The sequence below is a fragment of the Rhinoraja longicauda genome, chromosome 14, assembly GCF_053455715.1.
Source record: "Rhinoraja longicauda isolate Sanriku21f chromosome 14, sRhiLon1.1, whole genome shotgun sequence".
Classification (NCBI taxonomy): Eukaryota; Metazoa; Chordata; class Chondrichthyes; order Rajiformes; family Arhynchobatidae; genus Rhinoraja; species Rhinoraja longicauda.
Genome location: NC_135966.1, coordinates 583,091 through 610,204, shown reverse-complemented (window position 1 = coordinate 610,204; position 27,114 = coordinate 583,091). Strand labels below are relative to the sequence as shown.

General features: G+C 48.0%; 1 protein-coding gene across 1 annotated transcript; it reads left to right on the top strand.

Moving 5' to 3' along the window:
* On the top strand, nucleotides 1–27,113 carry cdc23 (CDC23 (cell division cycle 23, yeast, homolog)). The gene is made up of 16 exons (XM_078411283.1): nucleotides 1–99; nucleotides 3,709–3,781; nucleotides 5,264–5,401; nucleotides 7,002–7,044; nucleotides 8,719–8,824; nucleotides 10,054–10,186; nucleotides 13,999–14,176; nucleotides 16,271–16,368; nucleotides 17,866–17,947; nucleotides 18,231–18,384; nucleotides 21,019–21,138; nucleotides 21,823–21,898; nucleotides 22,457–22,518; nucleotides 22,717–22,795; nucleotides 25,564–25,683; nucleotides 26,374–27,113. The coding sequence occupies exons 1-16, from the start codon at nucleotides 11–13 to the stop codon at nucleotides 26,536–26,538; spliced, it is 1,716 nt and encodes a 571-aa protein (XP_078267409.1). The 5' UTR covers nucleotides 1–10; the 3' UTR covers nucleotides 26,539–27,113.
* Nucleotide 27,114: the final 1 nt, after the last annotated feature.

Sequence of the window (27,114 nt, the reverse complement as noted above, 5' to 3'; positions counted from 1 at the left end):
GGGCGGCAAGATGGCGGCGGGGCTGCGAGAGGTGAAGCGCGGGCTGGTGGCGGTTGGCGGCCTGTGTCGCGAGCGCGGCCTGGCGCACAGCGCCCGCTGGTGAGACCCGCACACCCCCCCGTCACCCCCCCCGCACACACTCACCCCCCGACACACCGCACCCCCCCGACACACTCACCCCCCCCGTCACCCATCACCCCCCCCCACACACTCACCCCCACACACTCACCCCCCCCGACACACTCACCCCCCCCCCCCCCCCGTCACCCATCACCCCCCCCCCACACACTCACCCCCACACACACCCCCCCGACACACTCACCCCCACACACTCACCCCCACACACTCACCCCCACACACTCACCCCCACACACACCCCCCCGACACACTCACCCCCACACACTCACCCCCACACACTCACCCCCACACACTCACCCCCACACACTCACCCCCACACACTCACCCCCACACACTCACCCCCACACACTCACCCCCACACACTCACCCCCACACACTCACCCCCACACACTCACCCCCACACACTCACCCCCACACACTCACCCCCACACACTCACCCCCACACACTCACCCCCACACACACCCCGCACACCCCCACACACTCACCCCCCGTCACCCCCCCGTCACACCGCACACCCCCACACACTCACCCCCACACACTCACCCCCCGTCACCCCCCCGTCACACCGCACACCCCCACACACTCACCCCCACACACTCACCCCCACACACTCACCCCCACACACTCACCCCCACACACTCACCCCCACACACTCACCCCCACACACTCACCCCCACACACTCACCCCCCCACACACACTCACCCCCACACACTCACCCCCGCACACTCACCCCCACACACTCACCCCCACACACTCACCCCCCCACACACACTCACCCCCCTCGCACCCCCACACACTCACCCCCACACACTCACCCCCACACACTCACCCCCACACACTCACCCCCACACACTCACCCCCACACACTCACCCCCACACACACACTCACCCCCACACACTCACCCCCACACACACCCCCCCACACACACTCACCCCCACACACACACCCCCACACACTCACCCCCACACACTCACCCCCACACACTCACCCCCCCACACACACTCACCCCCACACACTCACCCCCACACACACCCCCCCACACACACTCACCCCCACACACTCACCCCCACACACTCACCCCCACACACTCACCCCCACACACACACCCCCACACACTCACCCCCACACACACACCCCCACACACTCACCCCCACACACACACCCCCACACACTCACCCCCACACACACACCCCCACACACTCACCCCCACACACACCCCCCCACACACACTCACCCCCCTCGCACCCCGCACACTCACCCCCACACACTCACCCCCACACACACACCCCCACACACTCACCCCCACACACTCACCCCCCTCGCACCCCGCACACTCACCCCCACACACTCACCCCCACACACACACCCCCACACACTCACCCCCACACACTCACCCCCACACACTCACCCCCACACACTCACCCCCCTCGCACCCCGCACACTCACCCCCCGTCACCCCCCCGACACACCGCACACCCCCACACACTCACCCCCACACACTCACCCCCCTCGCACCCCGCACACCCCCACACACTCACCCCCACACACTCACCCCCACACACTCACCCCCACACACTCACCCCCACACACACACTCACCCCCACACACTCACCCCCACACACACCCCCCCACACACACTCACCCCCACACACACACCCCCACACACTCACCCCCACACACTCACCCCCACACACTCACCCCCCCACACACACTCACCCCCACACACTCACCCCCACACACACCCCCCCACACACACTCACCCCCACACACACACCCCCACACACTCACCCCCACACACTCACCCCCACACACTCACCCCCACACACACACCCCCACACACTCACCCCCACACACACACCCCCACACACTCACCCCCACACACACACCCCCACACACTCACCCCCACACACACACCCCCACACACTCACCCCCACACACACCCCCCCACACACACTCACCCCCCTCGCACCCCGCACACTCACCCCCACACACTCACCCCCACACACACACCCCCACACACTCACCCCCACACACTCACCCCCCTCGCACCCCGCACACTCACCCCCACACACTCACCCCCACACACACACCCCCACACACTCACCCCCACACACTCACCCCCACACACTCACCCCCACACACTCACCCCCCTCGCACCCCGCACACTCACCCCCCGTCACCCCCCCGACACACCGCACACCCCCACACACTCACCCCCACACACTCACCCCCCTCGCACCCCGCACACCCCCACACACTCACCCCCACACACTCACCCCCACACACTCACCCCCACACACTCACCCCCCTCGCACCCCGCACACCCCCACACACTCACCCCCACACACACTCACCCCCACACACACTCACCCCCCTCGCACCCCGCACACCCCCACACACTCACCCCCACACACACTCACCCCCACACACACTCACCCCCCTCGCACCCCGCACACCCCCACACACTCACCCCCACACACACTCACCCCCCTCGCACCCCGCACACCCCCACACACTCACCCCCACACACACTCACCCCCCTCGCACCCCGCACACCCCCACACACTCACCCCCACACACACTCACCCCCACACACACTCACCCCCCTCGCACCCCGCACACCCCCACACACTCACCCCCACACACACTCACCCCCCTCGCACCCCGCACACCCCCACACACTCACCCCCACACACACTCACCCCCACACACACTCACCCCCCTCGCACCCCGCACACCCCCACACACTCACCCCCACACACACTCACCCCCACACACACTCACCGCCCTCGCACCCCGCACACCCCCACACACTCACCCCCACACACACTCACCCCCCTCGCACCCCGCACACCCCCACACACTCACCCCCACACACTCACCCCCACACACTCACCCCCACACACTCACCCCCACACACTCACCCCCACACACTCACCCCCACACACACTCACCCCCCTCGCACCCCGCACACCCCCACACACTCACCCCCACACACTCACCCCCACACACTCACCCCCACACACTCACCCCCACACACTCACCCCCACACACTCACCCCCACACACTCACCCCCACACACACACCCCCACACACTCACCCCCACACACACACCCCCACACACTCACCCCCACACACTCACCCCCCTCGCACCCCGCACACCCCCACACACTCACCCCCACACACTCACCCCCACACACTCACCCCCACACACTCACCCCCACCCCCTCGCACCCCCACACACTCACCCCCCTCGCACCCCGCACCTCCCACACACTCACCCCCCTCGCACCCCCACACACTCACCCCCACACACTCACCCCCGCACACTCACCCTCACCACCCGCACTCCCTCACATCCCCGTCACCCCCACACACTCACCACACACTCACCCCCCTCGCACCTCGCACACTCACCCCCACACACTCACCCCCGCATCCCAGCCCCCCTGCACCCCTCACACCCCCCCCCCCCTACACCCGCACCCGGGGAAATGTATTGTATTTGTTTGCTCTCCATGGTGTTGCAAACTGTGGGCCTGACGCATTCTGATGTCGTTCAACCAGGGCTTCTGAGCTGGCCTTCTCGTTGGATCCTCTCCCTAAGGACGAGCTGCCTCCTGTCCCTCCGTTAACTGAGGTACGGCCATCATTTAAAAACAAATACACAGATTGAATTTCTAAAATAAATGAAGCATCTTGGCAAGTACTTGAATTGCCAAAGCACTGAAGTCAGTGGGCCGACTACTTAATCCAGGTCGACAGATTGATTTCATTTAGACAGGAAAATCACGTTTTACATGGAACAAAGTGTGTAGTGATGTATTTCAGTACGATTTACACTGGTTTATTCACAAAATGCTGGAGTAACTCAGCAGGTCAGGCAGCATCTCGGGAGAGAAGGAATGGGTGACGTTTCGGGTCGAGACCCTTCTTCAGACTGATGTCGGGGGTGGGACAAAGGAAGGATATAGGTGGAGACAGGAAGATAGAGGGAGCTCTGGGAAGGAGGAGGGGAAGGGAGGGACAGAGGAGCTATCTGAAGTTGGAGAAGTCGACGTTCATACCACCGGGCTGCAAACTGCCCAGGCGAAATATGAGGTGCTGCTCCTCCAATTTCCGGCGGGCCTCACTATGGCACTGGAGGAGGCCCATGACAGAGAGGTCAGACTGGGAATGGGAGGGGGAGTTAAAGTGCTGGGCCACCGGGAGATCAGTTGCGTTAATGCGGACCGAGCGCAGGTGTTCAGCGAAGCGATCGCCGAGCCTGCGCTTGGTTTCGCCGATATAGATCAGTTGACATCTAGAGCAGCGGATGCAATAGATGAGGTTGGAGGAGGTGCAGGTGAACCTCTGTCTCACCTGGAAAGAATGTTTGGGTCCTTTGATGGAGTTGAGGGGGGAGGTAAAGGGACAGGTGTTGCATCTCGTGCGGTTGCAAGGGAAAGTGCCCGGGGTTAGGGTGGTTTGGGTAGGAAGGGACGAGTGGACCAGGGAGTTGCGGAGGGAACGGTCTCTGCGGAACGCAGAGAGGGGAGGGGATGGGAAGATATGGCCAGTGGTGGGGTCCTGTTGTAGGTGACGGAAATGTTGGTGGATGATATGTTGGATCCGCTGGCTGGTGGGGTGGAAGGTGAGAACGAGGGGGATCCTGTCCTTGTTGCGAGTGGGGGGATGGGGAGCAAGAGCGGAGCTGCGGGATGTAGAAGAGACCCTAGTGAGAGCTTCATCTATAATGGAGGAGGGGAAGCCCCGTTTTCTGAAAAACGAGGACATCTCGGAAGCCCTAGTCTGAAACACCTCATCCCGGGCGCAGATGCGGCGTAGACGGAGGAATTGGGAGTAGGGGATAGACTTTTTGCAGGGGACCGGGTGGGAAGAAGTGTAGTCCAGATAGCTGTGCGAGTCGGTGGGCTTGTAATAAATGTCCGTCACTAGTTTTTCTCCTTTACGATTTACACTGGTCTGTCTTGGAGCAAGAGTGAGATTAAAATCGCTGTTTAATTTATTGTTTGCATTGACAAGATGCTGTATTCAGTTCAGGATGAGAGGTGTGTCTGTGATCTCTCATAGCTTTGTGTTTCTGTTTGGTGTAACTCTCATCAATTCTTCTTGTACTTAGGAAGACCTTGCCGATCTGGACGCCTACACTTTGGCCAAGTCGTACTTTGATTTGAAGGAGTATGACCGTGCAGCGTACTTCCTCAAGGGCTGTCAAAGCCAGAAGGCTTACTTCCTCTACATGTACTCCAGATATCTGGTGAGGTGCACTCGCAGTGTTGCTGCAAGCCTGTGCTGACTGCACGGACCTTTTTTGAGGAGTAGATTGATGGGCCGCATGCTCCTAATTCTGCTCCGACAACATGAACAAAGTTACTTTTCTCACAGGTTTTTCAAAATTAAAGGTTTTTAATAGCTACATTTCTATATTGTTACTGCAAGCTGAAACTGCTAGAGGCGCTAAGTTGTTTAATCGAGTATCGTTGCACGTGTGAGTGGAAGCAATTGCTTGTTCATGTCAGTGGCCATCACAGTGACACTGACAGTGTAATGGCAAATCTCCAACTTTTCCAGTGTCTTCTTTACCAGTTGCGATTATGCGGTAGGGTAGGAATGGTATTACGCAGACCCAATAGAACAGATCTTCCAGTTGTTATTAGACAGAGTGCTGGAGTAACTCAGCGGGTCAGGCAGCATCGCTGGAGAAAAGGAATGGGTGATGTTTCTTCAGACTGAAGAAGGGTCTCGACCTGAAATGTCACCCATTCCTTCTCTTCCAGAGATGCCGCCTGACCCGCCGAGTTACTCCAGCATTTTGTGTCTACCTTCGATTTAAACCAGCATCTGCAGTTTTCTTTTCTTCCAGTCGTTATTTCCAGTTTAGTTGGTTGTTTATTGAGGTAGTTGTACAAACAAAAAGATGAACGTACCAGATTTTCCTAATTCTGCATGCAAGTTGTAGCTGGTTGCTCTGTCGCTGGTCTGGTGAGAACTGTGTGCCCTCTCGCTGCCTGTGCCTCCCTTTCTTGTCACCTACGCTGTATGGTTCTCTATTATGTTTTCTATCAAACTTGCTTTACACTGCAGCTGTGATGTCCAATTAAGATGACTTCTGGTTACAAAATCAAAGAGAGTTTAGTCTAACAGCTAATAATGGTCCACCTGAATTTATTTAATGAAATCTGCAGTTACAAAACACGAACAATGATCATCCAAACCACACTCAACATGGATCCTGAAATATTGAGCCTTGTGATATGTTCTCTTGGAATATTTGCTGATTGACAAGCTCAGTTAACGGCATATCTCAGCAAAATAATATGATATGCCAACAATAAACATAAATGGCTCCTACAGACAGTGTTCTCTAGAGACCATGGTGGGTGTCTGATCATAAGGTCATAAGTCATAGGAGCAGAATTAGGCCATTCAGCCCATCAAGTCTACTCCGCCATTTAATCATGGTTGATCTATCTCTCCTAACCCCATTCTCCTGCCTTCTCCCCATAACCCCTGGCACCCATACCAATCCCGTCTGAGAGGGTTTACATGGAAACGGGGTTTTTATAGGCGGTTTATCCCGACAGCTATTTTACTGCTGTCATTTTCCAAAGTAAGGTTTAAGTGGCTCCCTTGCTCCAGAATGGAAATCTTGTTATAACCAATTGGCTCGGTGTAATACAAATACTGTTCCCTAATTCACCACCTGTGCTACATCCCATTAGCATTATGGAAACGCGTTGTAGAAGAACTATCCGTCTGTGCAATGTAAATGTTAACCCAACTATCGTTTCTGTCACTTTGTACCTGGGATTCCAGGCTCTGAACACAAGAGAATAAGTGTACTTTCTTTGTTCTAGTCTGGAGAAAAGAAGAAAGACGATGAAACCGTGGACAGTTTAGGTAAAATAAAACTAATGAGAATAATTAAGTTGTGTTTTTTTTTGTTTGTATTGATGATGTGAGAGGCCCAAGGGTTTCCTGTTGAATGTATATTTTTGTGACGTTTTCTGCTGCTCGCCTGAAACGGATGTATTTCTGTAGGTAGACACAGTGTTGGAGTAACTCAGCAGGACAGGCACCATCTCTGGGGAGAAGGAATGGGTGACGTTTCGGGTCGAGACCCTTCTTCGGACTGAAACGTCACCCGTTCCTTCTCTCCAGATATGCTACCTGTCCCGCTGAGTTACTCCAGCATTTTGTGCCTATCTTCGGTTTAAACCAGCATCTGCTGTTCCTTGCTACACGTATTTCTGTAGACAGGCCACAGAAGGCAGTGGAGGCCAATTCACTGAATGTTTTCAGGAGAGAGTTAAGGGCCTGTCCCACTTAGGCAATTTTTTAGGCGACTGCCGGCGATTGTCAAAGTCGTAGCAGATCGCCGAAATTTTCTTTTACCCTGCGACAATGCCGAGTCAGGTCGATACAAGTTACTTTTTTTGTGAAACTAGCACCTGGCTAAGAGATTACACCGTCTTCGGAAACATCGCGAAATTCCCACGCTTATCAATGCTTCTCCGGCGTCCTAATTTTCGCTGAAATCTCTGACAAGTCTGTAACTACTTGAGAGTTTTGAAATATAACATCTTGCCCGGGTTACTTGAAAACCAAGCTTCACAGTAACAAGGCATAAACTGGAATGACTTCCAGTTTACTAATAACAGTATTGAAATTTAATTTTAAACGTGGTTAAATGGATTTTTGTGCGAGTGTGGGCATTCTATGAAAATGTACGGGAGATGCATATCTGGTTTCTGGGTTGCATATCTGGGTTGGGAGCCTACTTTAAACGTAATCGCTGATGGCCATAAACATCACGATTCCCACGCTCACCTGACCGTCAAACTGTCGCCTCCAATCTACCTGTCAAATGTCCTGATGGTAAATAAATTGGTTCAACACAAGTATTTTATGGTATCTTCAAATGACTTTACTTAATTTAATATTACGTGTTTCTAAATGCATCTGCGACAACTTAGCAAACCTGGGGACAGCATGTGACAGCGCCCGCAATAAGCAACGATACCTGGTGACAAGCCAGCTGTCGCCGAGAAATTTCAATCCAGTTAATTTCTCAGCGACACCTGACTCGCCGAGATCCATTACGATTCTTTGAAGACTCCTCACGATCATGCCCGCGACACCCCGACAAACTGTCGGCAACAGCCTAGTCGCTGGCAGTCGCCTTAAAATCGCCTAAGTGGGACAGGCCCTTTAGATTTACCTCTTAGGACTAACGGAATCAAGGGATATGGGGGAAAAACAGGAACGGGGTACTGATTTAAGATGATCAGCCATGATCATATTGAATGGCGGTGCTGGCCCGATGCGCCAAATGGCCTCCTCCTGCACCTATATTTCTCTGTTTCTAAGGACAGGGCCAGGGAACTTCTCACTGGCTTCTATCCCTGTCTCGTTGAATGAGTTAGCGGAACCACCAGAGCACTTCAAATGATCATTGTGGGGTGGGAATGTATCAATGTAGCTGGCTGGGGACATGTAAACAGCAGCACTATGAGTCCACTGGATCAGAGCGGTATCGGAGTCCAGACCCGAGTCTTTTGTCTCTGCTTGCAGGCCCTTTGGAGAAAGGACAAGTGAAGAACGAGTCTCTGAGGGAACTGCGAGTGGAGCTGAGCAAAAAGCACAAAGCCCGGGAACTGGATGGGTTTGGACTTTACCTGTAGGTACTCATGCATGTCTACTGTTACATTATCCTGTGGACTCTCCACTTCAGTTAGTGTTTGACCAAAAGCGAATGGGATCACGCTGTGGACACACCCAGATCTCAGCACTCCTCTATTGCTCCATGAGTTTTGCTTTGTAATTGGTTAGTGATTGAGAGGAATAGATCGGGTAGATGCACAGGGTCTCTTGCCCAGAGTAGGGGAATCGAGGACCAGAGGACATAGGTTTAAGGTAAAGGGGAAAAGATTTAATAGCAATCTGAGGGATAACTTTTACACACAAAGGGTGGTGGGTGAATGGAACAAGCTGCCAGAGGAGGTAGTTGAGGCAGGGACTATCCCATTGTTTAAGAAACAGTTAGACAGGTACATGGATAGGACAGGTTTAGAGGGATATGGAACAAACACGGGCAGGTGGGACTCATGTAGCTGGGACATGTTGACTGGTGTGAGCAAGTTGGGCCTGTTTCCACACTGTATCACTCTGACTGCCCGAGGACTAGTAGTGTGTGTGTAGAAACCATGCCATTGTGAAATGGTATTTTATTAATATCTTAAGACATAAACCAAATCATGGAGTATTTTATGTTTATCTGCTCAGTGGAATTTCCCAAAACAATGAGATGGTTTTTAAAGTTAGGACTGAAATAGTTTGCATACTAGCTGAAGTGATGGCCCCTTTAGTTGTGCGCTCCCACTAGAAACAGGCGTTTGGGACCTGGCAGGGGGTTGGTTGTAAGAGCCACAGGGTGGGTCGCTGATGCTGAGGGCTGAGTTATGAGGAAGGACCAAAGGGAAATGTTATTTTCATCTTTGAATGGAGGCGATTGAAAGGTGCCACTGCAGATCTGTACAAGTTGGGCAGATACATCTAAACAGTTGAGCATAGATGTGAACAAGGAGCCCGAGTAGATGGAAAGGAAACAAACTCAACAATTATGTTATATTTCTTCAAACTAAGAAGAATCATGAACATGATTCTTGGTTGGGAAGTGGTGGGGAAAATCTGAAATAATCATGGAAGTAAAGATGCCACAACCAGGATCAGTAAAGATTGGTTGAAAAACTCCACACTATCATCTCTTGTAGATAATAACGTAAATGATTTATCTGGTAACTAGGTGCCTGTGCTCTTTGTAATAAATTGTTCATGTAGACTGCTATGCAAGTATAGATTGGTGTGACTGTCATACACAATGAATCGCAGTTAGGATTTGTACATTAGGTATGGAGTAGTCCTACGAAAGCTTGACCTGATCAAAGAGGCCATTGATGTGTTTGTGGAGGCCACCCACAGCCTACCACTGCATTGGGGAGCCTGGCTCGAACTCTGCAACCTCATCACTGACAAGGAGATGGTGAGTCCGTCTGCTTTGCTTTGTGTGGTGAACCTGTCATCTATACACTAAAACTCTCGATTGTTTGTTTGTATGTTCCTGAACTACAGCCAAAACGGTGCATGATAACGTGCCAATTTTAGGCCCACCTTACTCACCGTCGTCCCTTTGGAAGCGATTTCATTAAAATTAGTGTTATATTTTTTTAAGTTAGTCCCATTTTAAAGCTTAAATCTATCTCTGAGGAAGGGAGGAGGAGGAGGGGGATAAGGGGGGCTGAGGGGGATCGAGTGGGGGGAGGGGGAGTGGAGGGAGGGAGGGGGGGAAGAAGGAAGAGGGGAGCAGGAGGGAGGGGGGGGAGAGGGGAGTGGGGGAGGAGAGGGAGGAGAGGGTGCTGCACCAATGCAGGAGAGGTTTGGGCCCAGCGGGTCCACTTGACCTAGTTGAAAATATAACAATAGACAATAGGTGCAGGAGTAGGCCATTCAACCCTTCGAGCCAGCACCGCCATTCAATGCGATCATGGCTGATCACTCTCAATCAGTACCCCGTTCCTGCCTTCTCCCCATACCCCCTCACTCCGCTATCCTTAAGAGCTCTATCCAGCTCTCTCTTGAAAGCATCCAACGAACTGGCCTCCACTGCCTTCTGAGGCAGAGAATTCCACACCTTCACCACTCTCTGACTGAAAAAGTTCTTCCTCATCTCCGTTCTAAATGGCCTACCCCTTATTCTTAAACTGTGGCCCCTTGTTCTGGACTCCCCCAACATTGGGAACATGTTTCCTGCCTCTAATGTGTCCAATCCCCTAATTATCTTATATGTTTCAATAAGATCCCCCCTCATCCTTCTAAATTCCAGTGTATACAAGCCCAATTGCTCCAGCCTTTCAACATACGACAGTCCCGCCATTCCGGGAATTAACCTAGTGAACCTACGCTGCACGCCCTCCATAGCAAGAATATCCTTCCTCAAATTTGGAGACCAAAACTGCACACAGTACTCCAGGTGCGGTCTCACCAGGGCCCGGTACAACTGTAGAAGGACCTCTTTGCTCCTATACTCAACTCCTCTTGTTACGAAGGCCAACATTCCATTGGCTTTCTTCACTGCCTGCTGTACCTGCATGCTTCCTTTCATTGACTGATGCACTAGGACACCCAGATCTCGTTGAACTCCCCCTCCTCCTAACTTGACACCATTCAGATAATAATCTGCCTTTCTATGCTTACTTCCAAAGTGAATAACCTCACACTTATCTACATTAAACTGCATCTGCCATGTATCCGCCCACTCACACAACCTGTCCAAGTCACCCTGCAGCCTTATTGCATCTTCCTCACAATTCACACAACCCCCCAGCTTAGTATCATCTGCAAATTTGCTAATGGTACTTTTAATCCCTTCGTCTAAGTCATTAATGTATATCGTAAATAGCTGGGGTCCCAGCACCGAACCTTGCGGTACCCCACTGGTCACTGCCTGCCATTCCAAAAGGGACCCATTTATCCCCACTCTTTGCTTTCTGTCTGTCAACCAATTTTCTATCCATGTCAGTACCCTACCCCCAATACCATGTGCCCTAATTTTGCCCACTAATCTCCTATGTGGGACCTTGTCGAAGGCTTTCTGAAAGTCGAGGTACACCACATCCACTGACTCTCCCCTGTCAATTTTCCTAGTTACATCCTCAAAAAATTCCAGTAGATTTGTCAAGCATGATTTCCCCTACGTAAATCCATGCTGACTCGGAATGATCCTGTTACCGCTATCCAAATGCTCAGCAATTTCGTCTTTTATAATTGACTCCAGCATCTTCCCCACCACTGATGTCAGACTAACCGGTCTATAATTACCCGTTTTCTCTCTCCCTCCTTTCTTAAAAAGTGGGATAACATTTGCTATCCTCCAATCCACAGGAACTGATCCTGAATCTATAGAACATTGAAAAATGATCTCCAATGCTTCCACTATTTCTAGAGCCACCTCCTTAAGTACCCTGGGATGCAGACCATCAGGCCCTGGGGATTTATCAGCCTTCAGTCCCATCAGTCTACCCAAAACAATTTCCTGCCTAATGTGGATTTCCTTCAGTTCCTCCATCACCCTAGGTTCTCCGGCCCCTAGAACATTTGGGAGATTGTGTGTATTTTCCTCAGTGAAGACAGATCCAAAGTAACGGTTTAACTCGTCTGCCATTTCTTTGTTCCCCATAATAAATTCCCCTGCTTCTGTCTTCAAGGGACCCACATTTGCCTTGACTATTTTTTTCCTCTTCACGTACGTAAAAAAACTTTTGCTATCCTCCTTTATATTATTGGCTAGTTTACCCTCGTACCTCATCTTTTCTCCCCGTATTGCCTTTTTAGTTAACTTTTGTTGCTCTTTAAAAGAGTCCCAATCCTCTGTCTTCCCACTCTTCTTTGCTATGTTATACTTCCTCTCCTTAATTTTTATGCTGTCCCTCACTTCCCTTGTCAGCCACAGGTGTCTCTTACTCCCCTTAGAGTCTTTCCACCTCTTTGGAATAAATTGATCCTGCAACCTCTGCATTATTCCCAGGAATACCTGCCATTGCTGTTCTACCGTCTTCCCTGCTAGGGCCTCCTTCCAGTCAATTTTGGCCAGCTCCTGCCTCATGCCTCTGTAATCCCCTTTGCTATACTGTAATACTGACACTTCCGATTTTCCCTTCTGCCTTTCCATTTGCAGAGTAAAACTTATCATGTTGTGATCACTGCCTCCTAATGGCTCTTTTACCTCTAGTCCCCTTATCAGATCAGGATCATTACACAACACTAAATCCAGAATTGCCTTCTCCCTGGTAGGCTCCAGTACAAGCTGTTCTAAGAATCCATCTCGAAGGCACTCTACAAACTCTCTTTCCTGGGGTCCATTTCCAACCTGATTTTCCCAGTCTACCTGCATGTTGAAATCTCCCATAACCACCGTAGCATTACATTTTTGACATGCCAATTTTATCTCCTGATTCAACTTGCACCCTATGTCGAGGCTACTGTTTGGGGGCCTATAGATAACTCCCATTAAGGTCTTTTTACCCTTACAATTTCTCATTTCTATCCATACTGATTCAACATCTCCTGATTCTATGTCACCCCTTGCAAGGGAATGAATATCATTCCTTACCATCAGAGCAACCCCACCCCCTCTGCCCACCTGTCTGTCTTTTCTATACGTTGTGTACCCTGAATATTCAGTTCCCAGCCCTGGTCCTCTTGTAGCCAATTCTCAGTGATCCCTACAACATCATAACGTTTCTCTTCAAGACGAAATTTAGCATATAAAATGCAAGCTTTAGATTGGGAGTTCGGTTTAGTAATAAATGAATCATAACCTCATGTTGGCGATCTAAACTTCAATAAAACTTCAGCGTGTTGCATGATCGTATCCTTAATGCAGTCTGGGTAAGCAGAGACGTTGGGCCGAAGGGCCTGTTTCCATGCTCTGACAATGACCTCTGAACTGTGTACAGACGAAAGGGGCAGGACTCCAGCTGTTGATTAGGATGGAACATCTGTCTCCAATCTGGACAGGTACATGGATAGGAAAGGTTTAGGGGAATATGGGCCAAACGCAGGCAGACAGGTCTAGTGTAGATGGGGCACCTTGGTCGGTATGGGCAAGCTGGGCTGAAGGGACTGTTTCTGTGCAGTATGACTGTGGTTCTATTAGGTGTTCACTACCCTGAGAAAAGGCAGAGAAGTTTTGTTTTTTTTCCCCCATGATGTATTTGTTAAACCAAAGTTCTGGTTGCAGAACTTTGTGCTGATCAATATTTCTATTACCAGCCCTCCTCCACTTTACTCCCTCAGCTCAAGCCCATGGTTCTGCCCAGTACGTGGATGAAAGAATTCTTCCTGGCTCACATTTACACAGAGCTGCAGTTAATTGAAGAGGCTCTTCAGAAATACCAAAACCTGATTGATGCTGGGTTTTCCAAAAGCACCTACATCATCTCACAAATAGCAGTGGCGTATCACAATGTCAGAGGTCAGTAGCAGCATGGGCTTAGTTATTTTGTTTATGTATTGTAAGTTCAATTGCCATGGCCTTCATTTTAGATTAATATTTTTTAAACTTATTTTTTAGCTTCTATTTCTTGCAGTTAACCTTATATAGAAGTTAATGGTACATCGATCTAACTTAGCTACCACCAGAATTCTTCCCCTTTTTTGATAGGACATTTTGTAATTAATAAGATCTGATGCAAGCTTTGTAGATTCCATAAATGGGAATTCTGCTAACCTAGTTTTGGCAGGAGATTGATCTTTACCAATGCAGGGTGCCAGGAAATGTTCTCACATCAGTAAACGGTGTCCCACTTGTGCGGCATAGCAGCACTTATGTTGTCGGTGGCCTCTGAGATATTGATGAGGGTTTGCAAACACCACATTCCCCCTCCCCAATGTTCTTTAGTGATGTTGCTCTGGCAACATCTACACACATCTGCAGCAGCATGTTTGAAGAGACTCAGAACTCCAGAGTGATTGATTATGACCACATGACAGGGCTGGCAGCAGCTTGTTGTTGGAGAATCCCATCAGCCTGTGTCTTTTCTTACAAATCCAGCACTTTCAGCTGCCGATCCAGCTCTCTGTGATTCTGCACAATGTGTATGGCGCATTCTTTGAAAGAGGTTGATCCTTGCATTCCCTTCAGAATGTTTTGGCCAATGTTTTATTTGTGACTGGTCCTTCAGCCATCTACTGATGGGAACAGTTTCCTCCCTTTACCTGTTAAAGAGAAGCCCAGGACTGGCTTTGCTATGAATTAATCACCTGCCTAAAGAGGAAGGGAGAGTGTTCACACTTTCACTCCATTTGGTGATATCGGTGCAGATTGTGTTTTCAAACTTATTCCCTGATTCTGATCAGAACAGTGTCACTGAAATTTGATTAAATGGTTGAAGATGGATTTATCATAATTTTAAAATTATTAGAGCAATTTAAAATATACAGTTTATGTGCTTTGAAGAAAGGGGCCATTTTATTTCTCAACAAATTAACATAATCCGTTCAAAGTTTTAAACTGTCCTTGTTAGTTGCCTTGCATCCAGCGGACCAACACACACACAGTCCCAGTCTGGCAATTCCCAGCCCAGGCATGCCTGCTTCAAACATGAGTTTGTTAAAACTAGTGCAGACTGTCTTGGGTCAAATAAAACTCCCAAGTGCAAACTCGGGTTGGGTCAAATAAAACTTGTGCTTAAAGTTCCTTCAATGACATGCCAGTTTTTTTGCCATGTTGTGTGCACAAAATAACATCCAAAAGTAAGTTGAAGCTCCAGCCAAAGTTCCCTGATATGGAAACAAATAAAACCACAGGTGCTGGAATCCAAAACAAACGCAGAAACGGTGGAAGAACTCGGTCAGCCAGTCAGCTTCTGTGGAAAGTGGAATCAGTTGAGGAAGGGTCCCTGACCTGAAACATGAAGCCATTTTCCTTTCTGCTGGTACTGCTGGACTAGCTGGGGTTTTCCAGCAGTTCTGTTTTTGTTAGTTTCCTGATTAATTGGTTTTCTTTTACAAGAGAGAAAACTAGACCTTGCCCAACAAACACTCAGCCTTGAATTGAAATGTGTCTTGTTAGATAAGTGTTGTTCATTGAGGCTTGGTGTGGGCGAGGAGCTCCTAATGCTACATGTTGTCATTTGCAAATACATTACTGGGTCTGTGACCCACAACTGGGAGGTGGTGGTCACTTATAAAGCATATCATCAAATACCCCAGTATTATTCTTTGGGTAAAGCATATCATCAGGCAACAAGTACCCCACTATTATTCTTTGGATAAAGCATATCGTCAGGCAACAAGTACCCCAGTATTATTCTTTGGGTATGTTTTAAACTTTTGTTTGAATTAAATTTGTAATTGGGATGATATAACCATTTTAAAATTTAATTTGATTTATGAAATCACCTTGACCATGAGAGTGTTGTTGCAGAGCAGAATAGATCCAACGCCCTGCCCCGTGTTTGTTTGTGAAGTGTTATTTTGGTGTATCATGTTCCATTGTGGATATGTAATGGCCACATATGTTCAGGAAATGTTGATTGTTCTTTGTTTCTTTTTCTGCCATCCTTAGACATTGATAGAGCTTTAACTCTTTTCAATGAGTTACGGAATCAAGATCCGTATAGAATAGAGAACATGGACACTTTATCCAATCTCCTGTATGTTCGGGTAAGGCTCATTATACAGATCACTGCAGATGAAGTCACGTTTGTTTCTCACTCACCCAATTCTTTGATCCGTGCACCATATTTTGGAAACAGTTACATTATCACGGACTTATTACGCCGGTACAAAGCATGTGGCCAATGAAGGGGAGACCAACAGATGACCATCAGTGAGATTCCTGAGCAGTCTGCAATTTAAACAGGACCTTTAAAATTCTGCAATTATTAGGTTAATTTTTGTGAGTTTAGTGAAATGTGACAATTTTTTTTAAATGACGTCGTGGAATTGTCATAGAGTACAGAAACAGGCCTTTGGCCCTCATTGGCTGTGCCAACCAAGATGCCCCATCTAAGCTAGTCTCACCTGCCCACATTTGGACCAAATCCCTCTTAAGCCTATCCTCACCAGCTACCTGTTCAAATGTCTTTTAAATGTTAGAGTATCCACCTTGACTACCTTCACGAACAGTTCGTTCCAAACACCCACCACTCTCTGTGTGCAAAAGGTGCCCCTCAGGTTCCCCCTCTCATCTTAAATCTATGCCCTCTAGTTCTTGATTCCCCAACGATGAGTAAATAATCTCTGCATTTACTGTAACTATTCCTCTCATGATTTTATGCACCTCTATAATAGCCTCCTATATGATTTTATGCACCTCTATAATAGCCTCCTATATGATTTTATGCACCTCTATAATAGCCTCCTATATGATTTTATGCACCTCTATAATAGCCTCCTATATGATTTTATGCACCTCTATAATAGCCTCCTATATGATTTTATGCACCTCTATAATAGCCTCCTATATGATTTTATGCACCTCTATAATAGCCTCCTATATGATTTTATGCACCTCTATAATAGCCTCCTATATGATTTTATGCACCTCTATAATAGCCTCCTATATGATTTTATGCACCTCTATAATAGCCTCCTATATGATTTTATGCACCTATATAATAGCACCCTATATGATTGTATGCACCCTATATAATAGCACCCTATATGATTGTATGCACCCTATATAATAGCACCCTATATGCCAGATTCCTCCTCCACACAAAGTCCTAGCCTGTCCAGCTTCTTCCTTCAACTTAGTTCCTAGATTACAAGCAACATCCTTGCAAATCTCTGCACTTTTTCGAGCTTCCAGTTAACACATACTGTGATATAAAGGAGCACTGTTCATTACTCCACTGGGTAACAGGCATGCTCTGGTGATTCTGTCTTATCTTTTGTTTTCTGACTAGATTTGCACCTTAAAGGCAAATTGTATGGTCTGTTGAAAGTTGTCATTTTCCCAGAACATCAGATTGATCCCTTTAATTAATGTTTTAACATGGACTTATGCTGACTGCTTATGGTCTTCTCAGGTTGTATTTGTGCTAAAAGGTCTTGACTTGAAGTAAATTTGATTAATGCATCAGTAAATTTTAAAAATCGGTTGGTCATTGTATGTGAGTTACAGAAAAGTTTGTTCCCATTTTGCTGTTGCAACAGAACATGAAGCCTGAGCTGAGCTACCTGGCTCACAACCTGTGTGAGATCGACAAATACCGAGTGGAAACCTGCTGTGTGATCGGTGAGTTCCTCTCCAGCCAGACACTCATTGCTCGATCATTTGATCAACAACCAACACTAACTTGCTTTATTACTGACTCTTTCACCCTCTTGTTTTGTTGAGACTAGTGACCTAACGAGTTTGTCCAGTCTTGCATTGGTGCTTTGGTCTGTGCCTGTCTGCAGCTCATTATCCTGCAAGGACCTGCTCCACATTAAGTGTGGCTGGCTCGTGGCCTGCCTTTGGGTCTACTGTGTGAAGCCGCCATATTGGCATTGTGATCAAATGGTCTTTCTGTTCTCAGGCAATTACTACAGTTTAAGGTCTCAACACGAGAAAGCAGCCTTGTACTTCCAACGAGCACTGAAGCTGAATCCTCGATACCTTGGTGCCTGGACTCTGATGGGTCACGAGTACATGGAGATGAAGAACATTTCAGCCGCTATTCAAGCCTACAGGTACCTTGCAGTTCTCTGTTCAAATCATGCTCTCTTTAACTTTGTAAAAGGGACACAAAGTACGTTCACGGAATTAGGGATATTTTTCCTCAGTTAGTGGGATAGATTTGACCACATGTGGTCTATGTTGATGCAACATTTTACCTTATAGTTCATTACAAGTTGTAAATGTGTAAATTAGGAATGTGCTGCCTCGCCAACAGTCTGTCTTTCCTTTCCTTTGTGTTTAAATAGTATGTGTACAAATTTAGGAAAATAACTGCAGATGCTGGTACAAATTGAAGGTATCACAAAATGCTGGAGTAATTCAGCAGGTCAGGCAGCATCTTTTGGAGAGAAGGAATGGGTGACGTTTCGGGTCGATACCCTTCTTCAGACTGATGTCAGGGGGGCGGGACAAAGGAAGGATATAGGTGGAGACAGGAAGATAGAGGGAGAACTGGGAAGGGGGAGGGGAAGAGAGGGACAGAGGAGAAGTCAATGTTCATACCGTTGGGTTGTAAGCTGCCCAGGCGAAATATGAGGTGCTGTTCCTCCAATTTCCGGTGGGCCTCACTATGGCACTGGAGGAGGCCCATGACAGAAAGGTCAGACTGGGAATGGGAGGGGGAGTTGAAGTGCTCAGCCACCGGGAGATCAGGTTGGTTAAGGCAGACTGAGCGAAGGTGTTGAACGAAACGATCGCCGAGCCTGCGTTTGGTGTCGCCGATGTAGAGAAGTTGACACCTAGAGCAGTGGATACAATAGATGAGGTTGGAGGAGGTGCAGGTGAACCTCTGCCTCACCTGGAAAGATTGTTTGGGTCCTTGGATGGAGTTGAGGGGGGAGGTAAAGGGACAGGTGTTGCATCTCCTGCGGTTGCAGGGGAAAGTGCCCGGGGAGGGGGTGGTTTGGGTAGGAAGGGATGAGTGGACCAGGGAATTACGGAGGGAACGGTCTCTGCAGAACGCAGAAAGGGGAGGGGATGGGAAGATGTGAACTTCTACTACAAACCCACTGACTCGCACAGCTATCTGGACTACACTTCTTCCCACCTGGTCTCCTGCAAAAAGTCTATCCCCTACTCCCAATTCCTCCGGCTACGCTGCATCTGCGCCCGGGATGAGGTGTTTCACACTAGGGCATCAGAGATGTCCTCATTCTTCAGGAAACGGGGCTTCCCCTCTCCCATTATAGATGAGGCTCTCACTAGGGCATCCTCTATATCCCGCAGCTCCGCTCTTGCTCCCCCTCCCCCCATTCGTAACAAGGGCAGAATCCCCCTCGTTCTCACCTTCCACCCCACCAGCCAGCGTATTCAACAAATCATCATCCAACATTTCCACCTCCAACGGGACCCCACCACTGGCCACATCTTCCCATCTCCTCCCCTTTCTGCGTTCCGCAGAGACCGTTCCCTCCGTAACTCCCTGGTCCACTCATCCCTTCCTACCCAAACCACCCCCTCCCCGGGCACTTTCCCCTGCAACCGCAGGAGATGCAACACCTGTCCCTTTACCTCCCCCTCAACTCCATCCAAGGTCCCAAACAGTCTTTCCAGGTGAGGCAGAGGTTCACCTGCACTTCCTCCAACCTCATCAATTGTATCCACTGCTCTAGATGTCAACTTCTCTACATCGGCGAGACCAAACGCAGGCTCGGCGATCGTTTCGCTCAACACCCTCGCTCAGTCCGCCTTAACCAACCTGATCTCCGGTGGCTGAGCACTTCAACTCCCCCTCCCACTCCCAGTCTGACCTTTCTGTCATGGGCCTCCTCCAGTGCCACAGTGAAGCCCAACTGAAATTGGAGGAACAGCACCTCATATTTCGCCTGGGCAGCTTGCAGCCCATCGGTATGAACATTGACTTCTTCAACTTTAGATAGTTCCTCTGTCCCTCTCTTCCCCTCCCCCTTCCCAGTTCTCCCTCTATCTTCCTGTCTCCACCTATATCCTTTCTTTGTCCTGCCCCCCTGACATTAGTCTGAAGTGTCTCGACCCGAAACATCACCCATTCCCTCTCTCCTAGATGCTGCCTGATCTTCTGAATTACTCCAGCATTTTGTGATACCTTCGATGTGTTAAATGTATGTTTTTAGTGTTCTTTAGCTTGTTTTATGTGGGGGGGGGGAGTTGGGGGAAACTTTTTCTGATCTCTTACCTCGACGGAGATGAGGATTTTTTCCCCGTATCGTATCTCCTTCCGCACTGCGGCCTAACATCGAGGAGTTGGCGGCCTTTGCTGGAGACCAACTTTTGAGAGCTCCACCGCGGAGCCTGCGTTCCCTTTGCCAGGGATCGACCTTGGAGCTCCAACCGTGGGTGCTTGTAGACTTAACGTCAGAGCCCGCGGTCTCTAGTCAGAGACCGACTTCGGGAACTGCAAACAGCGGGAGGTTCGACCGCCGGCTGTGGGGGCTTTGATCGCCCCAACCGATGGTTCGACTGCCCCGACCACGGGAGAATAAAGAGGAAGCAGACTGGACTTTGTTGCCTTCCATTCACAGTGAGGAATGTGGGGAATCCGCTGTGGTGGATGTTTATGTTAACTTTTATGTATTTGTGTGTATTGTTGGGGTTTTTTCGTATGGTAATTCTCATACCACCACCTTAATTGCCACATAAAAGATCTTTGCACCCTTGTGTTTTTGCAGACATGCCATTGAGGTGAACAAAAGAGATTACAGGGCTTGGTACGGACTGGGGCAGACCTATGAAATCCTCAAGATGCCCTTTTACTGTTTATATTATTACAGACGAGCTCATCAGCTGAGGTGAGGTGACACAGATGATGCACCAGCTCATAGCTTGCTCCATTTGATGTCCAATGTATTCACTGTTACTGATTTGTCTGCAAGATTCTGTGATTGATTTCTGAATTAGACCTCTGCAAAAGGTAGAATTATGCATTTCAATCTTTTTATCGAAGGATTTAATGTTGGATCTTAATTTTGTTAAATATCCTTAAGCTTATTACTTTTAAAGAGAACTTGTCGTTCAAGTTTTAAAAGAAAAATTGTCCCTGAAAGCAACTGTGTACTGTTCCATTTGAAGGCACAATGACTTTAAAATGAAACAAACTGCAGCCTGATGAGTTTAGAAACCATTTCAGTTTATTTAATATACACACGAACAGTAAGTAGCTACAGAGCCGGTGCTGAATAAGGGTCAGAGGAAGTAATTGAGGCCGCATCTCAAACAACATTTAATCCATTTAGACTGGTGCGTGGATGGGAGAGACTAAGAGAGGTATGGACCAAACGTGAACAAGTGTGATAAACGTACTTGGAGCATCTTGGTCGGCATGGACAAGTTGGACTGTAGCACTCTGAGTCGAATACTGACCCTCTGTTAAATTGATTAGGCCCAGCTTAATTCTACATGTAGAATGTTGTCCCCACAGTTAAAGCCCGATGTCTCCAACTTGCCTCCATTACATTTACTGACTTTCCCTACAGACCCAACGATTCCCGTATGCTCATTGCTTTGGGTGAATGTTATGAAAAGCTGAGCCAGCTAGCAGAAGCCAAGAAGGTAATTGCCAGGATTTTATTCAGAACTTAAAATATTTATTGTAACGCCCAGTAATATTGGAATATTGTAGCATGAGAAAAGCAAGACCTGTTAAGAAAGGCCCTTAATCTGTTATAATGAAGTAAAAATGTACTGCAGATGTTGAGTTGTACCAAAGATAGACACAAAATGCTGGAGTAACTCAGACAGGCAGCATCTCTGGAGAACATAGATGACGTTTTGGGTCAGAAGTCTTTGTCAGACGTAATCTATCCTCCATCTGTTAGGGGATCAAGTAAAATACTTTTACTTTTTGCCAAAATTGTGTATTGAAAGTGATCAGTATTCAAAATCAGTGTTCACAATCAAAAATGTTCTCTTAACTGGGTATCATTCATGATTGGTTACTCCTAGTTGAAACGGGAGTCCAGTCATTGGCTCACTCCCTCCGTTCAGTGCTGGAAGCTAGATGATTATCGTTATTCTGGTGGAGGAATGTGTGTCACTGTGAGGCTTTAACTAGCTCTTAAGCATCACCTAAAATTAAACTAATTATTTACTTCTGTTTATAATTGCCAGTGTTACTGGAGGGCTTTTTCTGTTGGTGATGTGGAGAAAATGGCTTTGGTGAAACTAGCAAAGTAAGTACCAGTTGGTGGAGAGCCTGGGATTGTGAAAGGTGTGTGTTAGTTTCAGTTTCCTAATCAACTGCCTAAGGCCAATGTAAACTAAAGAGCTCACTGCAGAGTATTCTGCCATCGTGGGGTTCACTTGCTGTAGACGGCGATGATCTGTGTTCCTGTCGACAATTATCAACATTTCCTTGCATTACGTTGCAGAATTCATGAACAGATGGGTGAATCGGATCAAGCAGCTCAGTGCTACATCAAATATGTGCAAGACATCTGTGACTGTGGGGTAAGTTGCTTCTGTGAGGTTTGCTGGGCTGGCAGACCCAAATCAACAATAATTACAGTGAATGTGTGGCCTTCCATCCAGGGTGCGTATTACAATACTAGCACCGTTCTAAAAACATGAAATGACAATCAGAGCTACCATCTTAGTTTAAGATTCAAATGTAGGAAGGACCCAGGCATGTGCATTTTCCGCGTTTCCACGGATTTCCGGGTTTTTAAAATCCATTTTCCACGCTTTTTGCATGATTTCCATGTTTTTCACTTTGCCAAATTATCAGAGAAATCGGATCGAAAAAAAGCAAGAAAAAATAAACGTTGTATAGACTTGTAATGAACACAAGGGTTTTCTAGGGGTTCCGCGAGAAATCCTCCGCGCCCTGGAAGTCTCCCCGAAAATGTGCCACCTAGGCTGGGCAAGGCAGCCAATATCGACCTCATCGGAACTTCCATGGCCAATTTGTCAATTCGGTCGCTAGGGGCTCCGTGAGAAATCCCTCCCACGTGCCCTGAAAGTCTCTCTGAAAATGTGGCACCCAGGCTGGGCAAGGCAGCCAATCTCAACCTCATGGCCGATCGGTGGGTTGAATTTGCAACCTGCGGCTGGGGTTCTGGAACTCCAGCCCAGCTGGAGCCAGCACATCTATTCTCACAGCCGACTTCCTTGGCCGGCTGGATAAACCAGCAAGGCTCTGGAACCAAGAGTGCCAGAAAATCAGTGGTGGAACTGTAATGAGTAAATGAAGTGCAGGATTATATAACTAAATTAATTAAGACAGGGTTAAAATATAAAACTTTGATTTAAACCAGTATCTGCAGTTCTTTCCTACACATAAATCATTGGTAGTTGGGAGAAGGTAGCAATAAAGCAAACAGTTTAGTTTAGAGATACAGCATAGAAACAGGCCCTTGGGTCCGCGCCGAACAGCGAGCCCCACTATCGTGGATCAACACCATCCTACACCCACTGGGGACAATTTACATTTATGCATTCACTGTAAGGCAGCAACTCTACCACTGTGCAGATAAAATCTAGTCAGAGACAGTAAGACTAGTTGGAGAACTAGGAAAGGGGAGGGGATGGAGAGAAAGGGAAAGCAAGGGTTACTGGAGGTGCATTTGTTGAGGGCGTGGATCTGGCGTTGAATGAAGTACAGTTGGGGTCCATTGCAGGTCTGGGTGTGTGAGGCCCGGAACAAGTATAGATTCCACCTGCCTTAGGTGGGTCAGCGTAAAGTGACACTGCGTTTGAATGAAAGGAAGTTTCCCCAGTCCTCCTTTTAACCCAGTAGCTAATTCTGAGGCCAGGGCCTTTTTACATTTCTGATTACTCCCTGGGGGTGGCTCAATGGCAGAGTTGCTGCTTTATGGTGCCAGAGATTCAGCTTCGATGCTGACCTCAGGTGCTGTCTGCACATTCTCCCTGTGACTGTGGGTTTTTTCCAGGTGCTCTGGTTGCTTCCCACATTCCAAAGATGTGCAGGTTTGTAGGTGAATTGGCTTCTGTAAAATGTCCCTGGAGTGCAGGATAGAACTAGTGTGCTGGTCAGTGTGGTCTCAGTGGGAATGTTTTCACACTATTTCTAAATTAACCTAATCTACACTAAGGCATGGTGTTGTGTGTAAGATTGGGTGGTGAGAGAGCCTTGGGATTCATAGCAAGGCTTCCACAAGAAGTATCAATAGACAATAGGTGCAGGAGTAGGCCATTCAGCCCTTCGAGCCAGCACCGCCATTCAATGCGATCATGGCTGATCACTCTCAATCAGTACCCCGTTCCTGCCTTCTCCCCATACCCCCTCACTCCGCTATCCTTAAGAGCTCTATCCAGCTCTCTCTTGAAAGCATCCAACGAACTGGCCTCCACTGCCTTCTGAGGCAGAGAATTCCACACCTTCACCACCCTCTGACTGAAAAAGTTCTTCCTCATCTCCGTTCTAAATGGCCTACCCCTTATTCTCAAACTGTGGCCCCTTGTTCTGGACTCCCCCAACATTGGGAACATGTTATCTGCCTCTAATGTGTCCAATCCCCTAATTATCTTATATGTTTCAATAAGATCCCCCCTCATCCTTCTAAATTCCAGTGTATACAAGCCCAATCGCTCCAGCCTTTCAACATACGACAGTCCCACCATTCCGGGAATTAACCTAGTGAACCTACGCTGCACGCCCTCCATAGCAAGAATATCCTTCCTCAAATTTGGAGACCAAAACTGCACACAGTACTCCAGGTGCGGTCTCACCAGGGCCCGGTACAACTGTAGAAGGACCTCTTTGCTCCTATACTCAACTCCTCTTGTTACGAAGGCCAACATTCCATTGGCTTTCTTCGCTGCCTGCTGTACCTGCATGCTTCCTTTCATTGACTGATGCACTAGGACACCCAGATCTCGTTGAACTCCCCCTCCTCCTAACTTGACACCATTCAGATAATAATCTGCCTTTCTATGCTTACTTCCAAAGTGAATAACCTCACACTTATCTACATTAAACTGCCGTATTTATCTTGTGTGCTGGCATACAAGTTGTCTGGTGACCTGACCAGCGGCCAGAGTAAAGCTGAGCTGTGGTGGGTGAGAATACACCAAGCTGATCACCACTGTGTAGTGTAAAATATTCTTGCATTTACTGTGTAAAGTTTGGGATGAGGTAACCAACTTAAAACTTCAAGTACATATGTGCTCCAAAGTTAAGGGTATTGTTGGATCTTGCAGTTGTGAATAAATCATGTCTTTGAGAGTTTCTCATTAATTTCTGTTTATACCTCTAGGAAATTCTGGAGCATCATGAAATGAGCACTGCATTCCGTGCCCTAGCGCAGTACTACTTCAAATGTAAACGGTGGGACGAGTCATCAGTCTGTGCGCAGAAGTGTTGCGATTACAATGATGTAAGTCTCACCACCCCCTCTTTAAAGCTAGAGGTGGATGAAATCTCTGGGCTGGCTGACTAGTCGAGGGAAACAGTAGAGAGCTTCTATATCACAAAACCTTGTTGCACCAGGTAGACATACCTGGGTTACAAACACCAGACTTGTAGTCACCATTCATTCATACAGAGGAGTTCCCTTCCTCTAATAGGACCTACCTATGAACAGCAGAACCAATCTCCCCTTTTCAGTCTTTGCTTTCAATGCCATTCATTACAGTATGGTGGGGGGGGGGGTAGATTGCCTGGGAGTGGCATGCATTGCACTGCAAGGCCATCTTCCTGTTGCTTTTTAAATTTGGTGAAAGGATACAAGTGGTAATGCCATTGTGTGATCAAGAGCAAGTATCCTAAATTTATGACCACCATCAGGACTTGCTGCAGAAGTTAGAGACACTTGCTGTGAGATTCCCTTTGAGAGTACCAACACTCATGCCTCCAAGACCCAGGCCTGAGAGGCAGTGAGTAACCTACAGTATGTAGGCAGAGCTTCTGCTGCTTTGACCTCTGCAGACCAGGCATATTCTGCTGTTCGAGACATTCTTGCTTTTTTAACACCAGAAAAGAGTGCAAGCTTGTCAGTTTTGTATGAGCTGATTTTCACTTTCAGGTTACTGCAGCCTATTCTAAAGCAGTTTCTGATCTGTTCCAGACACGAGAGGAAGGGAAAGCTCTGCTCAGACAGATTTCACAGCTACGGAACCAGGGGGAAGCATCACCAACAACTGTACCTGCTGAATCAAGGACATTTGTCCCTGGCATCACCACCCCCTCTGCAAAAGTACCCCCACTCAATCTTTCCTCCATCACACCGTAGCACTACAGTGGAGGCACGACTATCACAATCTGCGTTTGGAATAAATTTACACTGTTCTACTTGATATTTCCTCGCTTCAGCAAGAATTTCAGACTTTGTATGGGAAATGAAAGATGTTTATCTTTTTAATGAGAACATTTCTATCAAACCTCCACAGATTTGGGACTGTGGCACAGTTTGATCTGCCAGCAATAAGTGGTGGCACTTTGAACATAAAGCTTTAACGCCAAAAGAGTAATGCAGAAATGTATGGTGCTATAAATTAATGCACAAGGACACTGGAAGAAACATCTAAAAGACTCCTGCTCTTTGTAGCAACTTTCTTGTAAAATGCAACCTCCATTAAAATATCAACAGAACAGGGAAGAGTTACTTTCTGCTTGTCAAGTGAAAGTAAATCTACTTTAACACCTCACAGATCATAGTTAGATCTCGTAGCATTGTAAACGTGATAAGCTAGAAAGTAAATTCCAGTTAAATCATTGCATGGTCATTATCTGGCTGGCTGCACACATTAATATCATTCAGAACATGGAGAATTAATTTATAAAGTATTGGAGTTTTATTAAACAATTG